Here is a 21848-nt window from a genome sequence, read left to right on the forward strand (position 1 = left end):
TACTTGCCAGGAAATGAATGAATAACTCGCTGGCCAATCGCAAACCTCGACTTATCGAATCACGGGGGTCAGAGGTAACCAAACCTGTGATTAATTAACATAATTTATGCAGCGAACTGAATTCCGCCATTTTTAGAGTGGCTGTCTTTGTGTACGTTGTGTTGCTAGTGTAGCAATATTTCATCGTAGAACCACATGAAAACTATTCAAAAATGGCGAAATTGTCTACCTAATGTACTAAACTACTTGGATGGAGGGTTTTGGCCCGTCGATGGGCTGTTTTTCATCGCGAAAATTGTAGCTGAAAACAAGGTCGGTGCAGCTCGTTTTCAGCGCAAAAATGGCGGCCGCCGCGCAAAGGATTGTGGCTTGATTGCATTTTGCCTGGTGCAGAATACCTGATAATTATGCCAATAGTTTTTATGAGTTGATTTTTATATAATATACAAATTCAAGTGTAGCTAGTTTCTTGACGTTTTATTTGTATTTTTCTTTTTTCTTTCTATTTACAAAACTTATCGCGCCGTTTAGTGTGCATGGTCAGCCTAACTCTACCGCACACCGGTTTTGAATGAATGAATATTTGTAAATATGAAGAAGTTTGGCGAAACTTTATCGTTTTACTGTTAGCGCAAATTAAGTACAATTTTAACTTAATTTATTATTCTTTTCAGAGCTGTTGTGGCCTGTTCTAAAGAATGCGTCGTTCTGGTGATCCCAATGTCAGTGACGTTAGGAGAGGGCTTCGCCGCAAGTCAGGTGATCACCATCCGCCGGTCAATTCTGGTGCTGCTGAGGTTATGACAACGCCACCATCACCGTCGTTTCAGGCCCAGCAGAGCCCGCTGCAGCAGTTTATGCTCAGTGCAACCTCTGGTCCCATGCAGGGTATAACTTTGCAAGGGCAGACTCTGAATCTCCAACAGCTTCAGCAGGGCCAGAATATCGGGTTGCCAACTGCGGTTCAGCACAACAGAGCACATTCTCTGGGACAACTAAACGTTCAGCGAACACCAACCTCTCCGCCTGCAGGAGCATTTCAACAGTTGAGTCCACAAGCTCAAATCTTGGCTCAACAGTTTTCCCCGACATCTGTAGCATTCTCTTTGCAGCCACAGGCAACAGCGACAAACACTTTCCAGCAAAGTCCGCAAACCAGCTTGGCTTTGAACCAACTACATTTACAACAGCAACAAAGAGCCAATGCAGCCAATGCTATGCTAAACATACCTATCAGTCCAACAACAAGAGGTTTACTTGATCCCGCATTAACATTGCGACAAATGAGTGTCAACCAATCAAGTGCTATTCATAACCAGTTTATGTTCCAGGATGATAGGAAGTTGTTCCCAGATGGAGAGTTTCAATTGTCTCGCGAAAGAATACCCACACAGCCTTTGCCGTCCCCGACTCAACAACCAGTGGGGACAATCCACCATCATGGACCAGGACAGAGTCATAGCCCGTCGAGAAGCATTCCTTCGCTCAGTAGTCCAGGGCCAAGTCCCACACACAATGTCCTTGGTATACCGGGTCTACATTTAGGAAGCCAAATGAGCACACAAGTTACTCCACAAAGGAGAAGCAGTGCAGGATACAGTCCAACAAATAGACCGGGTTATGAAAGAACTAGTCCTATGTCAGGTGGTGCTTATATGATGCAAACCAGCCCAGTACGGTCCAGCCCTAATCAAAGTCCAGTGGTGATGCGAAAAACGCAGCTAAAACCATTGGAGGAAAAGCCTCCGGCAAACTCGGAAGTAGCTCATCTGAGAAAAACTGTGTTTGAACATAAAGAAAAAGAGCTACAAACACTTAAAGAGAACTATAACGATAGACTAATGGAATTATTTTTCTTAGAAAATGGGGGAAACATGATGGATTTTCTTAGTTGGAAGAAACGTCCTACTCCTCAGTTAGTGAACTATTTGAAATCACAAAACTTAAACGGTGAAAGTGAAGAGGAGGAGCAAACGATCAATGATGAGGTAAGTACATTTGAAAATAGAATTGAAGACCACGGTCAGTTTATAACTCCCTTTCTCTCAGATAAAAACTGCCCTGTCAGCCATTTAAAGAAGCTAATTAGCTTGCACCTGCTTTCTCAGGAAACTTGTCTAATATTTAGGCGTCTGAAGTGATTCAATGCATTGAAGTATGTGCAGTGAGATACTGTTCAACTGTGTCCAGATTTAATGCAACATTTTACCCGTTTCTATGAATTTCTCAACGTTTTTTATTTTAGACCAATTGTTCACAATTTGCTATTGGCTACAGGGCTTTGGTCAAAATTTTGGTAAAAATATGGAAAAAAATTGTGTGGGTATTGTGAATTTTAATAATATTTGCTCTCAAAAGATTGATTTGTCCAAATAATACATAGTTGTAATTCCTGAATTGCTTCTCGCCAATGCCACATGTTAGTTAGAAACCCCCATGCTCCTAGTTTTGTAGCAAATAAAATGAGTCGTAATATTTTGAATGGGGAAGTGTTTTGTGGATTCAGAAAATGCACATTTCTGTTGCTTTCGTTGATCCAAATCAATTGAGATGGATATTTAAATAGAAAAGCATGTGCATTTAATAAAAGGTAAATGTTTAGAATACTGATAGATTCAAATAAACAAAAAAATCGCATGTATTTTTTCCTGGAATGAGAAGTGAAACCTTTTGGTGTAATTTTTTGGGGGGTTTTATTTCACAATGGACAGTCAATTGTTCATTAGGTGGGCACCTATACCATATTTTCTCTAATAGCGCATATACTTACATAAATTTTTCTATTGTTAAAATAAGTAATATTTTAATGTAGGATACAGCCAATGTGATTTTCAGCTTGTATGTGCTGCTATCGGAGATGTGCTTCTAATAGAGAAAATATGGTAGTTTTAGTGTACAATTCATTGACTACCGAGATGACACTCCCAAATGCTTTGCCCTTCCAACTTTTTTTTCACAATTTAAATTAATCTGAAACTATTTAAGAAATTTTTTTTTAATAGTGCCTTGAAACTTCTGTATAGTTGGTTTTTGAAATTGATTGCATAAAATGAACACCCAATGAAATCGGGATTTCCAATTATTGGCCAATGGACTTTGGTATCTACAAAAAGAAACAAAAAATGTGTGGCTTGTATTGCATAAAATTTATTGCTAAAACTTTTCAGCCAAACATTTTAATGAAACTGAACTTATCATTCAGGATGTTAGCTAAATTGGGAAGACTTCATTTTTGGTATCATTAAACAAATCAAAATTAAAACAATATGAACTTAAAACAAGTTTTGTTAAGTAATCTGCAAACTAGCACAAAATAATGAATCAAAATCTGATTTTTGAAGTGCACGTTATTGGAACCATACACTTATGTTTTCATTAGTCCATGTTTGGACACTGTTTGAAAAATGGAACTTTTTGATTGATCAGTATGCGTGTCCACCAACCTGTCCAGACCATTTTTTTTTTGACATGCTTTGAACGATCACGTTAAAATTTTCCACGCACATCTTAGGTCACATATGTAATCCATTCATTTCATGATCCGATTCTGATCTGATGTACATTTTGTTTTTCAGATCAAATTCATAATGGCTGACTGGCAGCTGTTTTTTTTTAATGAATGTGTAGTGTATCGTAGACTAAGTGAAATCATTAGTAAAATGCCAAATTATTTTTAAAATCACTCAATCTCAGAATGTTGTCTTGTATATTTAAATGTGTTTTATAAAATGTTATTATAAAACGTTCTGCTATATCTCCGATTCTAACATGAGCAATAAGGCTGTTACAATTCATATACTAATGGTTTTCAAAACCATCATTGTTCTCTTCTCTGTCTTAAACAGGTCAAAGTCATAACAAATGTAGGTAGTAATATCCCAGTATGTACTCCTGTTGCAATCTCTACACAGCTACCACCAGCAGCGTCTGCATTATCACAGCAGTTGGAGCATCAGCAACAGCAGCAGCAAGCCCAATTTCAAGCCGGTATGCCACTAGTCTTGCCAATAGTTACTACAAGTACCTACAGTCAAATTGACTTTGAGGCTTTGAGGAGACATGCATTTATTCAGTCAGGTATTCTAGTTCTTTACGTGGCCTTTGGTAGCTGCACAGTCAATTGAATCGATCTATCCGATATATGTTGGTGGAAAAGCAGTCTTGCAGCATGCCATAAGCACCACGAATGTCAAATTCATAGTTGTGATTCTGTGGTAGTTTTATTTTTGTTGTCACTTGGTTCAGGTATGGTTTGTTTTTCTGTTAGGTCCTTTAAGAAAAAGATAAATTGATGAGGGAGGCTTTATTTCTTTTCTTTCAATGCATGTTTATATATTTATATATATATACACAACTTGGAATAACTTCATTGTAGTCTATAGTAACACTCAGTCACAGTCTTTTTGTGTACTTGTTTGCCACATCATTCTACCATCTTGCACGTTATATATTTATGTACCACATTAATCATGTAGAGAATTCTCCATCATTTGTAATTTTCCTAGTGATGCCAGTATCACTTTGTGTGGGTTTGATAACAACTAACGGTTTCTTGTATTTCTTGTATATCATTACAACTTTGTGTTTTTATGATTTGTTTATATATTCTAGTATATAATATCTAGTCATTTCATTTTCCACTGCAGTGTGACCTTATCCTCCACTCAAAGATTATTAACAACATACTTCATTTTATGACATAACTACTTATTATCTCCATCCATCAAAGTAATTTTCCTGTCGTCTTTCTTCATTCAGCTTTGGATGCCAACAAGGCACAGGGTGGTCTAGTTTTTCCGACTGGTCCTCAGCCAAATGTAACCCTTCAGCCAGGCATGGTATCACCAATACCATGTAAGTGCAATTCAGTGTTACATTGTAGTTAGTGCTTCTTCTTGTCTTGAAAAAAAAGTTTTTCTCGGTTCTAACCATCAGGGACAAAGCTTTGAACCTGTGCTTCAGCATTTTCTAACTGATTTCCAGTTCAGTGATTTGAATTGCTGCCACAGTGATGACACATGTTTGTGGATTCTAACACCATCCAAGTTGTTCAGGGTCGTTATTGTATGTGAACAAGTTGAATGTTTTATATCTTTGGACTTTACTTTGTTTACAGCAGTGGCACAAGTTCCACAGACGCCTCCCATTGCTGGTCAGTTGGTAGGTCTTCCAGTGCAAAATTCTGCCCCACTTCATGCACCGCCGCCATCACCTCAAGTCTCGGTTGGTGCTACGGTCTCAACTGTATCTTCAAACTACCACCACCAACAACCACCAATGCAACAGTTGGTCAAAGCACTGACAGGTAAGTCTTAAACTCTTAAAGGACTTGATATTTAAACTTGCATGGTAAGTCAGTTAAAGCAAGCAAGTTTCTTCTCAGTTGTTTGAATAGCCATTTTACTTGTCTGAGGCTACAGGACCACCCTTAGCATGTCTAGCCCCTGCCTTCTATCATATGGCTCGGTAATTATGAGTATGCACTTCTCAGCCATGTTGATATTAGGCACTCATTTCCAAATACTAAAATTGAAATTAAGAATCCTTATATCCTTTGTTTTTTGTAGAACCACCAGCAACGGCTGTATCGGCTCCGCCACTGACAGAAGCTTTGACTTCATCTGTTCCTACAGCAACTACAACCACAACTGTTGCTGCAGCAAGTGCTGCAACTGCAACAACCACCAGTGTCAATACACCTTTAATGGTATCAACTGCACCATCCAGCATGCCTGGGGTGTCTCCAACTGCGCTTTCTCTTGCTAAGATGCCCAAGTCTCCACTTTCTCCCACTTCACACCAGAGATTTCTTACAAGGCAGCACTCAATCTCGGCTGTATACGACTATACCATTGGGTCACAAGAAGAGATTGTGGAACGAGCAAAGCAGGTATGTATATTTGTTAGATATTTCTTTCAAAATTATTTTTTGAAGCAATAATATCAAAATGGTATTATTTACAATTTCCTCTACTTGTATATTAGATGTTTGTTGCTGTAACTTTGAAGATATTGTATTCTTTCTATTAGTAATGTGTGCGAAATCAAAGGCGTTTTTGTGTGGATATGTGCTTCAATAGAGCAAATACTGTATACTGATAGAGGATGTATAATCATAAATCTGGTGGTGATAACAAATACAATTCAGGGTTTGCGCTAGTGTCTCGGCAAGACTAGTCCCACTTACAAAATTTTAAGAAATTGAAATTTGACCCTAAATAACTTTATTAGAGATTGGATCCCAACTTGCCTGAAAAACTGGGTCCCTCTTCAATAGAGTCCGGGAAGCAAAATATAGAATTAACGCAATCCCTGCCATTAATGCTTTAAGGCATCTGTTACAATTTTTATATCTTCTCTGAAAAATGTGTCATATGGAAAACCTTCTTTTGTTTATATCTGACTCTGCAATAATATAGAATGCAATGAAATAGATACTGTTACCAAACACAAATAATCATAACTAAATTGGTTTCTGATAAAATAGGGAGCTGTTGCCTTTTGCTAGTAGTACAAGTAGGCAATATGTATAGTAGTACCGTAATAATACTGAACTACTGCAAAGTTGTGTACAAAAACAGTACAGTATTATCTTGTCTGTTTTATGTTAAGATTATAGAATATTTGTTTCGTCTGTAGGAAGCACAGGTAATGCAGAGAATAGCCCAGCTTAGGAAAGAAGGTCTATGGTCAGCACGGAGATTACCAAGAGTACAAGAACCACCGAGGTGCAAGACACATTGGGATTTCTTGCTAGAAGAAATGCAGTGGTTAGCTGGTGATTTCTTACAAGAAAGAAAATGGAAAAAGGCTGGTTGTAAAAAGGTGAATTTGTTTCTTTTGAATTTCAGGTTAAATTTCATTTATGTACATATTTCTCAAACGGTGTTTATTACCCTGAATGTTGTTTTGCAGGTGGCTCGAGCAGTTGTGAAATTTTTCCAGGAGAAAAAATTGAAGGAAGACAGAGCTGAACGAGAAGAAGGGCAGAAGTTGAAGAGAATAGCAAGTACTATTGCTAAAGAAGTTAGACAATTCTGGTCAAATATTGAAAAAGTAACTATGGTTGAAATTTTTCTAATGCTCATCATGTTTCACATCACACCAACTTCATTTCAAACATAATTCTGACACATGTAAATTAATTTAAATCACTCAAAACCATGTTCAAATGTAATACAGCATCTGAAACATTCTACTTGCAACCGTGGTAAAATTAAAATGGAACTAGCACAGCGATTGCAGGTACAAACAGGGGAGCAAATGTATTGTAATTGTTGCTCTACTGAATTCATGCTACAATTAGTGTTTACAGTAAACATTTGAACTTTGCTGTGGTCAGAACAAATGTAATTAAAAAATATTCAAAAGTTGTAATACTCAACTTGATAATTCTCTTGTGTGTAGGTCGTGCAATATAAACAACAGTCGAGGCTAGAAGAGAAGAGGCGGAAAGCTCTGGATCTACATCTTAATTTTATAGTTGGTCAGACTGAGAAATATTCTTCATGGCTCACTGAAGGTCTTACTCAGGGTTCACTTCAAGGATCTTCAGTGCCCGGTTCTGTTGGTACAAGTCCATCAAGATCTGTCAGCGATTTTGGCGTAGATGGTAAGACCATGGGTCTGTTATTTGTAAAATGACTAACCAAATACACCAGGGAATGTACAGTTTTCTGCAGAGTTAAAGATTGCTGCATCACATCACCTACAAATTGTTTGTGTTAGCTGATGCTATGAAACATTTTACGTGCGTCAATTAACCAAAATTTTTTTTTCAAGAGAAAGGCAATGTCTCGCTTTTGAGTCTTAGACAGAATACTAGAGCATTCTAACTATTGCAGCAATTTCAGATCTATAAACAAAAGTTTATCATGATCATTTAAATATCATTCAACCCTTCCCTAACAGATGCAGATTTTGAACCTGCACATGAAGAGACTGATGATGAGGAAACCATTGATGTAGAGGAACAGCAAGATGAAAACGAAGATAAAAGTCATGAAATCAGGATGTTGCAAGAAGAAAGTGAAGTTCCCATTGAAGAACTGATTAATACTCTGCCGCCTGAAATACTGGAAAAACCTGCTAGTATCAAGGGTAGTGATGACGAAATTGATGAAAAGGTGGGTGTATATTTGTTGGCAAAAAAAAGCTTTCACTCATAATGTATTTAACACAGTGCATCTCTACATCATATAGCAGTAATTTTTGGTGACCCGTGTGTTAAAAATAATTCAACACTTAATATAGCAACATAATTGAAATTCTTAGTCAGTGTAGTGCCATCTATTCGTGACAACAGGAGTGGTTGACTTTCTTTCTCAACCACCATTTCTTTTAACTTTGAAGCAAGTTTATATCGACATCAAAAGTCTTGGAACAAGAAAAAATGCGCTTTGAAACTTCTGCATCACTTGAGACTCTAATCAGTCAATCTGGCAGGTCTGGGGCTGGTAAAATCAGAATATCATTGAATACAACAAGTAAATCTGTATTTCTTTAGGATGAAGAAAAGAATGATGAAGAATTTGTACCTTCTGATGGAGAGGGTGATGATCAAGGTATGTACTTCTTTCATTCATAATTTTATACACATCGGCTGTATTAGCCATCGGGAGGCGCTTGCTTCGTACTGTAGATAGTTTTGACACCTTGTGCCAGTGTATCTACTAAATGTTTTTTGTCTGTGTAAATGTATAGTTGTTCCATAATGACTACCAATTTTTTTTATAACGCGAGGAAGCCAAATTTTGTGCAAATGTGCAACCTCTTACTGCTCTAGCGTTATAAGATTTGAAATGTCAAAACTGTCATGTTACTCGTGTGAATTCTGTGTGATCTAGACAAATCTGTGGCATAGAAGTTGTGCATGATTTTGGGATGCTTGTATGAGCATAATCTTTGAAATAATGAATTCATGAGATGGTTTTTGAATTTTTTTCAAACAGTATTTGATGAAGAAGAAACCATAGAAGAACAGGAAAAAGTGGAGAGTCAAGTTAACCATGATGAAGAACTCAATGATCTAGCTAAAGAAAGTGAGTTAACATTTCCACCAATCATGAAGAATTGTCACATTAAATAATTTGAGGCTAGAGTCACTACTGCGACTAATATATCCATGTTGTCAGTGGTGCTAAAAACCTCATACAATAATATTCTGGTCCTATCCTCTGGGTGCTTGTATCGTGCTACCTGGCCACCAGACTTGATACATTTTTTATTATAAAATTACTCATGCATGTATGCTTAATTTTAATATAACAAATTTGAAAAAATGTTTGTAAATACTAAACTGTACTGATTTCAGTGCTTTTAGAACATTTGCATTCCTTAATGAAACTTTGTTTTACTGACACTAAAAAATGGTTTTCATCCATTTATTCACTAGGTGAACTATCAATGGAAGATTTACTGAAGAAGTATGCTGCTGCATATGATGAGGATTTTGAATATCCACAGATGAGTGAGGATGATTTGGAGACAGATGAGACAGAAGAAAGTGAATCAGAAGGTACGTGATATTAAATTACTACTATTAAGGAATTTTTTAAATATCAAGCCATACATTAAAAATGATGAATTTCCATTATCTGAATAAGCCTTATAGATTATTTGTATTACAATGTATTATTGTGCAGACATGATTTAGATGTGCTGTACTTCGTAGTAAATGCTTGTTCAGGTTAAATTTTATTTTGCATCGATCATGGATTTAGCACTCGCTATTTCTCAGCAGAATCCGAAAGTGAAGAAGGAAGTGATGAGGAAGAAGAACTGGTTGATATTGGAATGGAATACCTTATTAATCCGGATAAGGAAAATGATGAGCCAGTTGAGAAAAAGGTAGCTGCATCGTCTCGGGATTAGCATTTTATTATTCAAATGCCATTGTCGCTAAACACATCTTATTCCATCCAGTTTATTTCCTCTTACACCGCCGTGTGAAATTATGAAAGTTTTCATCACGGCAGTCATCAAAGAGGAGAGATTAATGTTCCTTTTTAAAACCCATGGGATAGACTTGATCTTTCTGCATGGATCCTGTCAAAGGAGACAAATTGAATTTATTAAAAGCATGATTGCTCAAAACATTCTGTGGCTCAAATTGCAGACAAATTTGAGAGATAATCATGTTTGTTTTCAAGTTTGTTTTCCCACAGCTGATATATAACTTTATTTATAGGGTGAGCAAGATGGGAAAGGTCCTAATAAAGAAATTACAGATATAGCCGCTGCTGCTCAAAGCATCCAACCTACAGGTTATACATTATCTACTACTCAGGTAAGACAATAATGAAATTGTTTCTGTATTTTCAATCAGTGTAATTTGTCTGCTTGCCTTTGTGCTTGTCTTATTAAAACAGACAGTACCTGTGACTGCTTATTTATAAACATAACAAATGTTTTAAAGAAAATATTGAATTTGACCATCTGTGCAAGCAATTCTAGACAGCTGCAAATTAACAAGTGTTGTATTTGATTTTGGAAAGAATTTCTAATATTAAATGGTCATTTGCTAAATTTTTGAAATTTCTCTATATAGGGATGATGTGGAAATGCCATGTGCCAGTTTAGTTTCTGTAATAAGTTTGTCCTCAATTTACCAGTTGCTTTCCTTTGGTATTTTTTGTGGAGTATTGTAGAGAATAGAATTATGGTTCATTCATTCTCCTCTCCTTTATCATTCTAGGTCAAAACTCCTGTGCCTTTCTTGCTGCGACATAAATTACGTGAATATCAACACATAGGCTTAGACTGGCTAGTAACTATGCATTGCAGTAAACTCAATGGGATCCTCGCAGATGAAATGGGTCTAGGTAAAACTATACAGACGATAGCGTTATTTGCACACCTTGCTGAACAAGGTAAGACTGCCTTTCATTCATGTAGTGTGTATCCCAGTATGTTCAAAATTCTTTGATTTTTTTTCTTCACAAAAACTCACCACGTAAATAATGCCAGTGATGGGATGACCATTTATCTTGTGTACATCTGTGCAAAAAATAACATTGTTTGAAGGCGTTTTGAGAATCATAAATGTCCTGAAAGTGTGAACTTTGCTGGTAATGTTGGTATAAAGAAGATATGATGAAAGTACATCATCAGATCCAGATCTTTTATTACCGTAAAAATCCGCAAATAAGCGCCACCCTCAATTAAGAGCCACTCAGTGAAAATTTGTTACATTTGACCCTCCATTAAGAGCCACCAAGAGTTGAGTGGTTTTGTCAATAAGAAACCAGAAGTAAGCGCCAGCCACCCGGTTGTTTACAATCAGGCAGACACAAGCTTGTCGTGCCTCACTTCCACCCTGCATTGTTTATTGCCCCACAGAAGGTGTGAGACAAATAAACATTATCCCCATAGCTTGCCTGATGTCCAGTATAATTGAGAACGGAAGAATGACAGACGAAAGAAATACACTGAGAGCGTGAATGTGACTGTCAACTTGTCTATTTTAAATTTCTGACACACAATCGACCAATTCACAAACTATTTAGTAGTAACTATATTTTTTGCCGAAACACCGAAGGACACGTTGAGATATCCATTGCCAATGTTGTCTTTATAACCAAGTAAAAATGTGTCACGATTTTAGAACGCCTTTATCGGAAAATCGGAGGTATCGAAAATACTTTCTCACAGACGGACCGGAACAGGAAGTCAATAGAAAACAAAAGCGTGGGAGAAATTTGGTTAGCGTGGGGGGAAACAGAGGTGTTAATCCGGTCCTGGCAACGTTTGAGGGATCGTGACTTAGTTCCGACTGTGAGAATGTAATGATTACGCAGCCCACTCTCGCTGATCGTGATTTTGGGTTATTTTTGGCATTTCATTTGAGACGTTCGTTTTGGGGTGATTCGAGACAAAATGTTCAGGGCAGTGACAAAATAACTGGCATTAGTTTGGAGAGGACTCTCTTGCCGAAAATAATCAAAGTCGAATGGATTAGTTCCACAAACTTTGCGCGATCAACTTGTCTTACAGCAAAGTGAAGTCGACGTGACCCGCCTGACCCAAATATTTAAATTAGCTATTTGTGAGAATTGAAAATAATCTGGACTTGTACCAATTAGAAAATGCCTTGTAACAGGCCTGGGCTTTCGTAAATGATTTAGTCTCACCGATTGGTCACAGGAAATTATTTTTAATACATGTAATTGTTACTTTCTCGGTATCGTTTTGTATTTGGTTATATAGGGGTGGGGCTATAGTTTGACCCCGTTTGCCTGGACAGTGAAGTACGTGAATATCATTAACATATCATTATAAGCTGGCTTGATTATGAAACAGGAAATGTATAAACCAAGGCTGTACTTTCAGACGTCTAGCGCAATTAAAACAATGCCCAAGTACCCAAGCTGTAAAAATCTGTAGAAAAACGTGTTTTTCTTTATTGTTTTTGCCATAAATACAAATGATTGGGCATAATTTTTTTCATTCGTTCCATGCTCCTGTCGCTGCTGGTCAAATAAATTCTATCGAAACTATTTTATATCGTCACCAAATCAACCACCACGCCAGCCACAGCCACGCAAGTTATTCCCAGTTTTCAAGAAAAAAAAAATTGGAGTTTGCCATACCAGACTTGGTAAACAATTGTACAACGGAATTACAAGTGTGGGTCAGACTCTGAGAATGCTACCAAATCCGACTTCAGGCATCGCTACGCATTGTCAGTGAAACATGACTTCAAGCATCGCTACACATTGTCGGTGAAACGTCGAATCGTCGTGTACGCTAAGCAGCACGGTCGGCGAGCAGCCGTTCTTATGTATTTGACATTTATTATTCCCATAACAGTATTTTTACAGAATAAATTAATTGCAATGATACATCATTAATAATTATTTGTCTGTTTTGGTTGTGTGTGTGTTTGCCTATCCCTTCCCCATTTCACAATGAAAAAGTTTGATCACCCTGGTTTAAGAGCCACTGGCTACAAAGTTGTCAACATGTTACCTCAAATAAGCACCACCCAGAAATGAAAGTGTTACAAAGTGGCTCTTATTTGAGGGTTTTTACGGTACATAGATATCTGAATACATCATCAAATTCTTGTATGTGCTAGGATCCTATGGTTTTCTCTTAGTTTATCTTTGCATAACCATTTTGTTGAATTCCTCTTAAGTTAGTTTGTTGCAATTCTCACATTGTGAGAAGAATTGAAGTTACTTTGGGTCTCGGCCTTTCCATGGCAGTGGCTCTTGCTTACGCTTCATACATTAAATGGTGATGTGTTTGTATGTTTTGGAAACATTTTTGTATACAGAGGTATATAGATTTCAAACTGGTCACCTACATTCTGATGCCTTCCACCTCATGAGAATTGGCAAAAAAAGAATGGGTTGTTGAATGTAGAGTTTAGAAAAATGTAAAGTTAACCTTCCATGTGGAAAGTGAACAACTAGCCAGTCAAGTAACTGCCTTTCAGTGAAAGCGTGATTTATTAAATGACTGCCATCTTGTATCCTATTGAATACAATGTCTTGTGTCATCACTTCGTGTAGGTAACTGGGGCCCTCATTTGATAGTTGTACCCACCAGTGTAATGCTGAACTGGGAAATGGAATTCAAGAAATGGTGCCCTGGATTTAAAATTTTAACCTACTATGGCAATCAGAAAGAGCGAAAACAAAAACGGCAGGTATGTATGTATGTATGTCGCTGACTTTATTACTGCAAATTAAATATCAATCAAATGATGAAAGGAATTGAAAACTTTAGGTCTGTTATACATAGTGGCCAATGGTAAGAATAGCCCCAAAAAAAACAAATATTGAGGCTAGAGTCACTACTGCGACAAATATATCCATGTTGTCAGTGGTGCTAAAAACCTCGTACATTAATATTCTGGTCCTATCCTCTGGGTGCTTGTTACGTTGCTGCCTGGCCACCCGGACTTGATACATTTTTAGCTAGTTATTATGCATGCATTATACATACCTGAATTAAGGTGTTGCAAGATACCTTTTAAAATAATTCAAGTACAACATCAGACATTTCACCCATAACACAAGATGGAAGTCATAAAAATAGTCTGTTAGAGATTGTTGTATCATCCTGATGCAAAATAGTGGTTTAAAGCATTTCAGACAAATTCCATATTTGTACATCCTGGTAAATATTAGTGATTGAAAGTCTTGTATTATTTCATTGTAGGGTTGGACCAAAACCAATGCATTCCACGTGTGTATCACTTCTTACAAGTTAGTATTGCAAGACCACCAGTCCTTCAGGCGAAAGAAATGGAAGTACCTTGTCCTGGACGAAGCTCAAAACATCAAGAACTTTAAATCACAAAGGTGGCAGACTCTTCTGAATTTCAATAGTCAGAGACGTCTTTTGCTAACGGGAACTCCTTTGCAAAACAATCTGATGGAACTTTGGTCCTTAATGCATTTTCTCATGCCACATGTGTTCCAGTCGCATCGTGAATTTCGAGAATGGTTTTCAAACCCATTGTCGGGAATGATTGAAGGCAGTCAGGAATACAATGAAAACCTCATCAAGAGATTACACAAGGTAAGATTGCTTTTTTCAAAAAAGATTTGGTACAACTTTAAAGATGACAGACAAGTAATCTTGCCAACAAGTTTTAAAGCCTGAGGAATTATCTGTTCAGGGTCGTCTTAGTTAATCACATTGAGGCTAGAGTCACTACTGCGACTAATATACCCATGTTGTCAGTGGTGCTAAAAACCTCATACATTAATATTCTGGTCCTATCCTCTGGGTGCTTGTTTCATTGCTGCCTGGCCACCCGGACTTGATACAATGAACAGATGCATTCGCTCAGATTGCTTTCATCTTGTTTATTCTTTATATATCAGAGCTGCATGCTCATTCCAGAGCAGTGGAGTATCAAATCAATGTGTGTAGATTGGATTGTATAGTATAGACATTCTGATCTCTCTTCGGAGTTGTCTTGTTTCCGTGTAAATAGACACAGGCAGTGGTTGCATTTTCTGCTTCAAATTGTGACTTGTTCACAGAAGCAGGAGATGTGTTATTGGGTATTATAATCGCGTGAAATGAGTGGAACAGAAATATTTGCACTATAAGAGAAAATGTACGCCGTTGGGTATGCAAGCAGTCGCTTGTAGAATATGTAAAAGGTATATATAGGTATATATATATATATATAGGTATAGGTATGTATATATATATATGTATATAATGTGTGTGTGTGTATATGTAGATATAGACGTGTGCACTCCTTCATGTGACTTAACATAGAAATGTTTGTGGAGCTTAGGTTTAGTAAAGAGGGTAGGTATGGGACAAATATATTAAATTAAATTGAATGATACCTTCCCCCTTTACTAAATCTAAGCTATGCAAACTTGACTTAAATTTGATTGAATATTAATATAAATTATGTAAATAGTGAAGGTCGTCACAAAGTAGGTGCTGTCATCACAAGTCTGTTGTAAAGTAAAATTGAAATTGTCACAACGTTGGTACCACACACGCACACACACACAGACGAAGAATATCATGTTCAGTTAATCGTGTAAAAGGTGTTCAGCTGTAGAATCGAAACCTAATTTAATTTTGTATGCTTACTGAAATTGAGGTTGTTGGACATTACTTTTATGTTATCATTTTCAGTATACATCCATCTATACATTTCTAGCATATTCAATAATATCATTTCTTGATTGTATCAGGTGCTACGTCCTTTTCTCCTTCGTCGAATAAAGAAGGAAGTGGAAACTCAAATGCCATCCAAATATGAACATGTTCTAAAGTGTCGTTTGTCAAAGAGACAAAGATATCTTTATGACGATTTCATGTCTCGTGCAAAGTAAGTTTTATTTCATTGCTACCCAGGCTTCACAAGTTGCACGAAGTGTATTTATTAGCAGGCAACCTGAAAAGTGGGACAGCATTGTTCACATGAATATTGTACAAGACAAATGTAATTTGAGGCTAGAGTCACTACTGCGACTAATATATCCATGTTGTCAGTGGTGCTAAAAACCTCAAAAATTAATATTCTGGTCCTATCCTCTGGGTGCTTGTATCGTGCTACCTGGCCACCAGACTTGATACATTTTTACACAGAACCTTCCAGGTTAGAGTATTCTGTATTTAGTGATATTGCCATTTCAATCAACATATTCATTAATGTTTGAAAATTGTATTTCAGGACGAAAGAAACTCTTGCTTCAGGCCATTTTATGAGTGTCATCAACATCTTAATGCAACTCCGTAAAGTGTGCAACCACCCCGATTTGTTTGAATCAAGACCAATTATTTCACCTTTTTACATGGAAGGCATCTGCTTCTACACTGCCTCGTTGCTGTTGACTGCAATGGAATATAATCCATTTAAGGCAAGTCGTCAAGATTTAACCTTGCCTATGCCATGTCAGTTTATTAATTGTGTTGTTAACCACACTAATTTTACTGGTAGTACTGAATAGGCATGTAGAAATGCATAATAATTTGGGGCTAGAGTCACTACTGAGACTAATATATCCATGTTGTCAGTTGTGCTAAAAACCTCATACAGTAATATTCTGGTCCTATCCTCTGGGTGCTTGTATTGTGCTACCTGGCCACCAGACTTGATACAGATTTATTAGTTGCTTATTTTATACATGATATTTTACAAGATTATGTAATTTATCACGTGCGTATTTCTACACGACAGAATAGAATGATGATAGTGGAGCTTTTGCTAAAATGACAACATAAATTATTGAGGCCTGCGCTGTGTGGTGATTCTGCTTGTTCCAATTCGCTAGGATTGTTATTAATTTCAAAAGATTTTTCAAAGACTAAATAATAATTCCGAAAATACACACATGAGCTTGCCATAAGAACTTTTTGTAGCCACAATCCATAGTTATCAGACTGTATATTAACTTGGAAGCTCTGGACAACCTTCAGGCACCATGTATAATAGTAAAAAAATATTTACAGTCGGCAGTATGCGACTTCACACTGTTGACATGGGTTATCTGTGTCTGGTGATCAGTATGTCATGTACCTGATAAAGCAAAATGACCGCATGCTGAAGGTGGGTGTACCACTTAATACATTTCACTCAATGTGAATATCAAGTGGTACCCACCCCCTTTTTTTTTTAGCAATAGAAACAACACAAATGCTAAAAGTTGGGGGGGAAAAAATAAAATTCAACTGCAATGACATGTTCAGGATGCATCAGAGGTAAAAAAAATAATCGGGCCTTGAACTAGCATTCATCATTTGAGACTGATTTTATCAGGCTTGAATATACTAGTACTAAATTATCAACTAAAACAATTGTTCTTATCATGCTTGTTTCTTTACCATAGCATATTGATTTGAGATCAATCAATCTTTGTCTCGCCGACCTGGAACTTACACTGCCAGCATTTGCAGCCCATCGAATAAGGAAACTACAAACTCCCAGGCCCCTGATAGAAGAAATAGATTCATTGCCAGATCCACCACCCCGGCCGCCAAAGATGAAAATCAAACCTGGTAGACTATTTACATGTTCGCCCTCCCCAAAAGAAGGGAGGACATCCCCGTTTGTTCCCATCCCATCGCCTGTGAGTCAGGCGAGAGCATCACCAGTTCCAAGGTCTTCACCAGCACCTGTACAGGTGGTACCAAGGTCACCCGCAACACCACCTATTGCTGTGTTATCAACACCAGGTAGGTTTAGTGATTGTCTTCTCTACAAAACTTGCAATCAGCCTTCCAGTTGAGAGGCTTACAAACTTTGTGAGTTGGTGAAATTCATAAAACTTCTCTGGGGACTATTATGTAATTGTCTCCTGCTTTTGTTAGATTTAATGCGTTATCTTTTTTCTTCTTTTTTTACTTAAGCCATTTCAATACCTCAAGGAATCACTACCAGCATGTCCAATATTGGACAAGTACAAGTAACTGATCTGCAGGTATCTCAACCTGCGAGTACAGTCAGTGCAGCAATAACAACAACACAACCACAACAGTTACCTGGTTACACTGTGCCTGCTACTATGGTACAGCCTGGAAAACTAGTTGTCCAGTCTTCAGGAACTGCTACTTCTAGTATTAGATCGCAGCTTGTCACTTCACAACCGATCACTGTGCAGATTGGACAGCAAGGTGCGAGGCTAGCTGTGCCACCAGGACAGCTGAGACAATTACCTCAAGGTGAGTGGCTGGGTTGTTAAAGATCTGTTTCATGTGTAAATTTAGAGATGGTATAGTGAAAATCAGTCCACGGTACAAATCCTGCACACATTTATTTTTTGAAAATTTGGTAGATCATGCACCATCATCGTTCGAATCGCACGGTCCAGTGTCTTCGACCTATAGGCCTCTACACGGTACCCTGCGGGATCGTATAGGCTAATTGCGTATCTTAAGCAGTGAGATGTAATTGGGCACGCCTCGAAACAAGGCGCCTAATCAGCTTGGACGTACTAAATTATAAAACAAAATTCCACTTCCTGTTTTTGTCGCTATGAAGACATCCTTCCCACACAAAACTGCGTCGACTGCCTGTACCTGATGAGGCTTGAGGGCACCAATACTGAAAACTTTGGCAATTTTATCATCACAAATATCACGATTCATGGACGCCGCCATTTTGTTTAAAATGAAACTCCAAAGAGGGATTTGTAACACGCAAACTGATCGGACAATGATTAGTTGCAACTGACTGCTGGGGGGCGCTGCTAGAATATGCATATTTGATGGTCGTTCTGCCAAGGTCTGTTTAGAGGCTTCGCCGAATAAACTTAGACCTTGGCTAGCGAAGTTGATGCACCATTAGTCGACTCAAAACATTTGGTTTAGAAATCTGCTTAAAGATGGCTATTTTTGTGTGAAAAACATGCTTTATATGTTAGAATACGCATATTTGATGGTCGTTCTGCCAAGGTCTGTTTAGAGGCTTTGCCGAATAAACTTAGACCTTGGCTAGCGAAGTTGATGCACCATTAGTCGACTCAAAACATTTGGTTTAGAAATCTGCTTAAAGATGGCTATTTTTGTGTGAAAAACATGCTTTATATAGGCATGTTGGTGAAATTTATTTGGTTATCTACTAGCTCACATTTATTCATATACTTTATATACATTTTGTAGATGCTCAATGGTATTGTCTCTACGGATGCTAGAGTTACTTTTTGATGAACCAAATTTGAACTGATGAATATGCCTCTATTTGAAAACATTATTTAATGAACATAAACTGTTGAATATTGTGGCATTGAATAATTTCAATACAAACAAATTCAAAATGCCATAACCTATCATTTTCTCATTTTCACAAGAGCAAAATCAAAATGCTTGATTTCCTTTCTCTTAAACAGGTGGTTTTGTCCAGATAGTTCAAACTGCTGCAGGTCAGCAGATACTTCGGCCAATGGCCGTGACACCAAGTCAACAAGCAGCAATAGTACAAGCAGTTGCACAGGCACAAGCAGCAGCAGCTCAACAACAGCAATTACAGCAGCAGCAGCAGCAGTTACAACGGCAACAACTGCAACAGCTCACCCAAGCTTCTCTTACGACTCCACCCCAGTCTCTAACCCTGTCCCAACCACTAACTCAAACCTTGACAATTACTCAAGCCCCTTTGCAGGCACCAAAATCAGTTCAACCTGTGTTCACCAGTCAAGCAATCCAAGTTACTGCCATGACAACATCAATAACACAATCTACATCTGTAGTGATGAATGCTGTTGTGTCCACAACAGGGACGCCTGTATCTGTTAGTCTCCCACTGACAACTCTGGCACAAATAGCAACACCAGCTAGGACAGCAATACCAGAACAAACAACAACAGTAATGCAGACACCAACATCAGCTCAAACGATAGCCACAGCGCAAATCACGATGAAAACACTAGGTCAAACAACAACCCCAACATGGACTGTGTCACCAGTACAAACTGCAACACCAGTACGGACAGCACAAACATCAACGCCGGCGCGGGCAGCACAAACATCAACACCTGCACCACAAACATCAACACCTGCACGGGCAGCACCAACACCTGCACGGACAACACAAATTGCAACCCCAGCACGGACAGCAACATCCATACGGACTCCAACCCCTACTCCTACAGTAACAGGTGAGTGCATTCGTGCATTTAATCAAACTTGCATAACTCAGCATTGCTTTGATCATTTGCATACCACTATGCTATAAGTTAAACCAACATCACAATTAGTACGTCATCACCGGTACTATGGTATGCAAGTCTTCTAGATCATTCCTTGCTATATTATTTTTCTGCAGTCTGGTAATATCAAAGATTGACTACTAGGGTTTTCAAGTACATTCAGTAATCTTGAATAAAGAGAACATTTTGTATCGATAAGGTTAAATCTGGCATGTTGACATAATTAGATTTCTGTCCTGTTTCCCCCCCAAGTCCTACCTGTAGGCACAGTCAAAGCTGCTAGTTCAACCGAAGCTAATACTAGCAAGCAGATGGAAAGCAGTCAAAGAATGCCGCCTTTAGCACCCATCAGAGCTTCTGCTAAATTACCTTCTAGCCTTCAGCCAGTTGTTAAAATTATTCCCATGACTACCTTAAGTATTGCTTTGGCCACAGGCACAGTAACAGTGAAAGGTAGCTGCCACTCAGTGACTGTCGTTAACCCACAATCCTGTGTGATTTGTAGTATAGACAGGGCTCGCAAACATTTTGCAGAATGTTAAGTCAAGATTTTGCATGTGATTCTGGAAATGTTGGCATTTCTCACTTCTATGTTGTGTATTAGAATAGTTTTAGTGTAGTAGCAGTTTCAGTCGCTATATTTAAGATATTGCTTCTCCCTTTGTTTGTTTGCTTGCTATCAATGACTAATCTGAAGCTGCAAGCGGATGAGGATGAACTTTAATTGTTGCTCCTGCACACTTTCTATTACTTAGTATGTTAGAATTGTTGTTCTATGAGCAAAACAATGTAGCATGAATTACATTTGAAAAAATGAATACTTTGATGATGTCTGTTATGCCAATACATGTACAAATCACACAGAATTTGGGGGTAATTCTCAGTACTGTTTTACATAAATATCATTTACTTTGATGTTTGTTTCAGTTTCTGGTCTGTGGCCTAAGACTATGCCTCAGATCCGACCTAACTCGTATACACATACAATTAACTCTCTTCTCTTCCTTCCAGCCTTTAAAATATTAGTAAAATTATTTTCTTAAATGATTTTTATTTATTTTATTTTATTTTAAAAGTAGATATGTTTTGCGCAGTTGTAATAAAAATTTAACCAACAAATCTATTTCCAAGCTTTTTCACTCATTTGCCTATTTTGTTAAGCATGCACAATTAACTTGTTGCAGCCAGCATGGATTTCTTTTACAAAAAAAAAAAACTACTAAACCTGGTTACCACTGTGTGAAAATGTGCCAAAATTTATTTTGTCAGCTGCAGTTGCATCACCTGTATTGGCAACCAAATCCATAGAGTGTGAGATGCCGATGATGACGACGAGAGCCACAGTCACAAGCATTAAGAAAGAGGTTGATGATGAAATACAATCTGTCAAATCACCTTTGTATCTGGTGAGTGTTCATTTTTCTACCGACTTTTAGTGAGCAGTTTGACTGATCCAGTTTGTTAGCAACTGCACTTGAGACACCATATTTGCATGAAAACTATTTACATGCAAGTCCTTGTCCTTGTTTTTCACAAACTTGTAAACAATATATTTCTGTTAAGTTAATTTATTCCTCTTACACCAAGATTTTATTGTTGAATTGTGCATCTCAGATTATTGGTAGAAGATTTTTTGTTATTTTTATTCCTCTTACACCGCCATGTGAAATTATGAAAGTTTTCATCACGGCAGTCGTCAAAGAGGAGAGAGTA

General features: G+C 37.7%; 1 protein-coding gene across 4 annotated transcripts in view; it reads left to right on the forward strand.

The window, feature by feature from the left end:
• The first annotated feature begins 122 nt into the window (after window positions 1–122).
• LOC100370809 (chromatin remodeling protein domino-like) overlaps window positions 123–21848 on the forward strand; it is a 46736-nt gene continuing 25010 nt past the window's right edge. The window contains exons 1-24 of one of the 4 annotated variants that reach the window (XM_085491207.1): window positions 123–312; window positions 675–1988; window positions 3846–3987; window positions 4759–4854; window positions 5117–5305; window positions 5568–5890; window positions 6640–6825; window positions 6916–7056; window positions 7408–7612; window positions 7912–8126; window positions 8507–8564; window positions 8952–9041; window positions 9395–9517; window positions 9740–9849; window positions 10190–10288; window positions 10697–10871; window positions 13518–13654; window positions 14170–14532; window positions 15681–15817; window positions 16163–16349; window positions 17319–17664; window positions 17839–18150; window positions 19317–20084; window positions 21405–21541. In XM_085491207.1, the coding sequence (XP_085347333.1) occupies window positions 699–1988; window positions 3846–3987; window positions 4759–4854; window positions 5117–5305; window positions 5568–5890; window positions 6640–6825; window positions 6916–7056; window positions 7408–7612; window positions 7912–8126; window positions 8507–8564; window positions 8952–9041; window positions 9395–9517; window positions 9740–9849; window positions 10190–10288; window positions 10697–10871; window positions 13518–13654; window positions 14170–14532; window positions 15681–15817; window positions 16163–16349; window positions 17319–17664; window positions 17839–18150; window positions 19317–20084; window positions 21405–21541 (5829 nt within the window). In that variant the 5' untranslated portion in view covers window positions 123–312; window positions 675–698. The remainder of the gene's footprint in view (window positions 313–674; window positions 1989–3845; window positions 3988–4758; window positions 4855–5116; window positions 5306–5567; window positions 5891–6639; window positions 6826–6915; window positions 7057–7407; window positions 7613–7911; window positions 8127–8506; window positions 8565–8951; window positions 9042–9394; window positions 9518–9739; window positions 9850–10189; window positions 10289–10696; window positions 10872–13517; window positions 13655–14169; window positions 14533–15680; window positions 15818–16162; window positions 16350–17318; window positions 17665–17838; window positions 18151–19316; window positions 20085–21404; window positions 21542–21848) is intronic. The other 3 variants (XM_085491209.1, XM_085491208.1, XM_085491210.1) reach the window with 3 other exon arrangements.

Source organism: Saccoglossus kowalevskii, chromosome 16 (genome assembly GCF_978046115.1).
Source record: "Saccoglossus kowalevskii chromosome 16, keSacKowa6.1, whole genome shotgun sequence".
NCBI lineage: Eukaryota > Metazoa > Hemichordata > Enteropneusta > Harrimaniidae > Saccoglossus > Saccoglossus kowalevskii.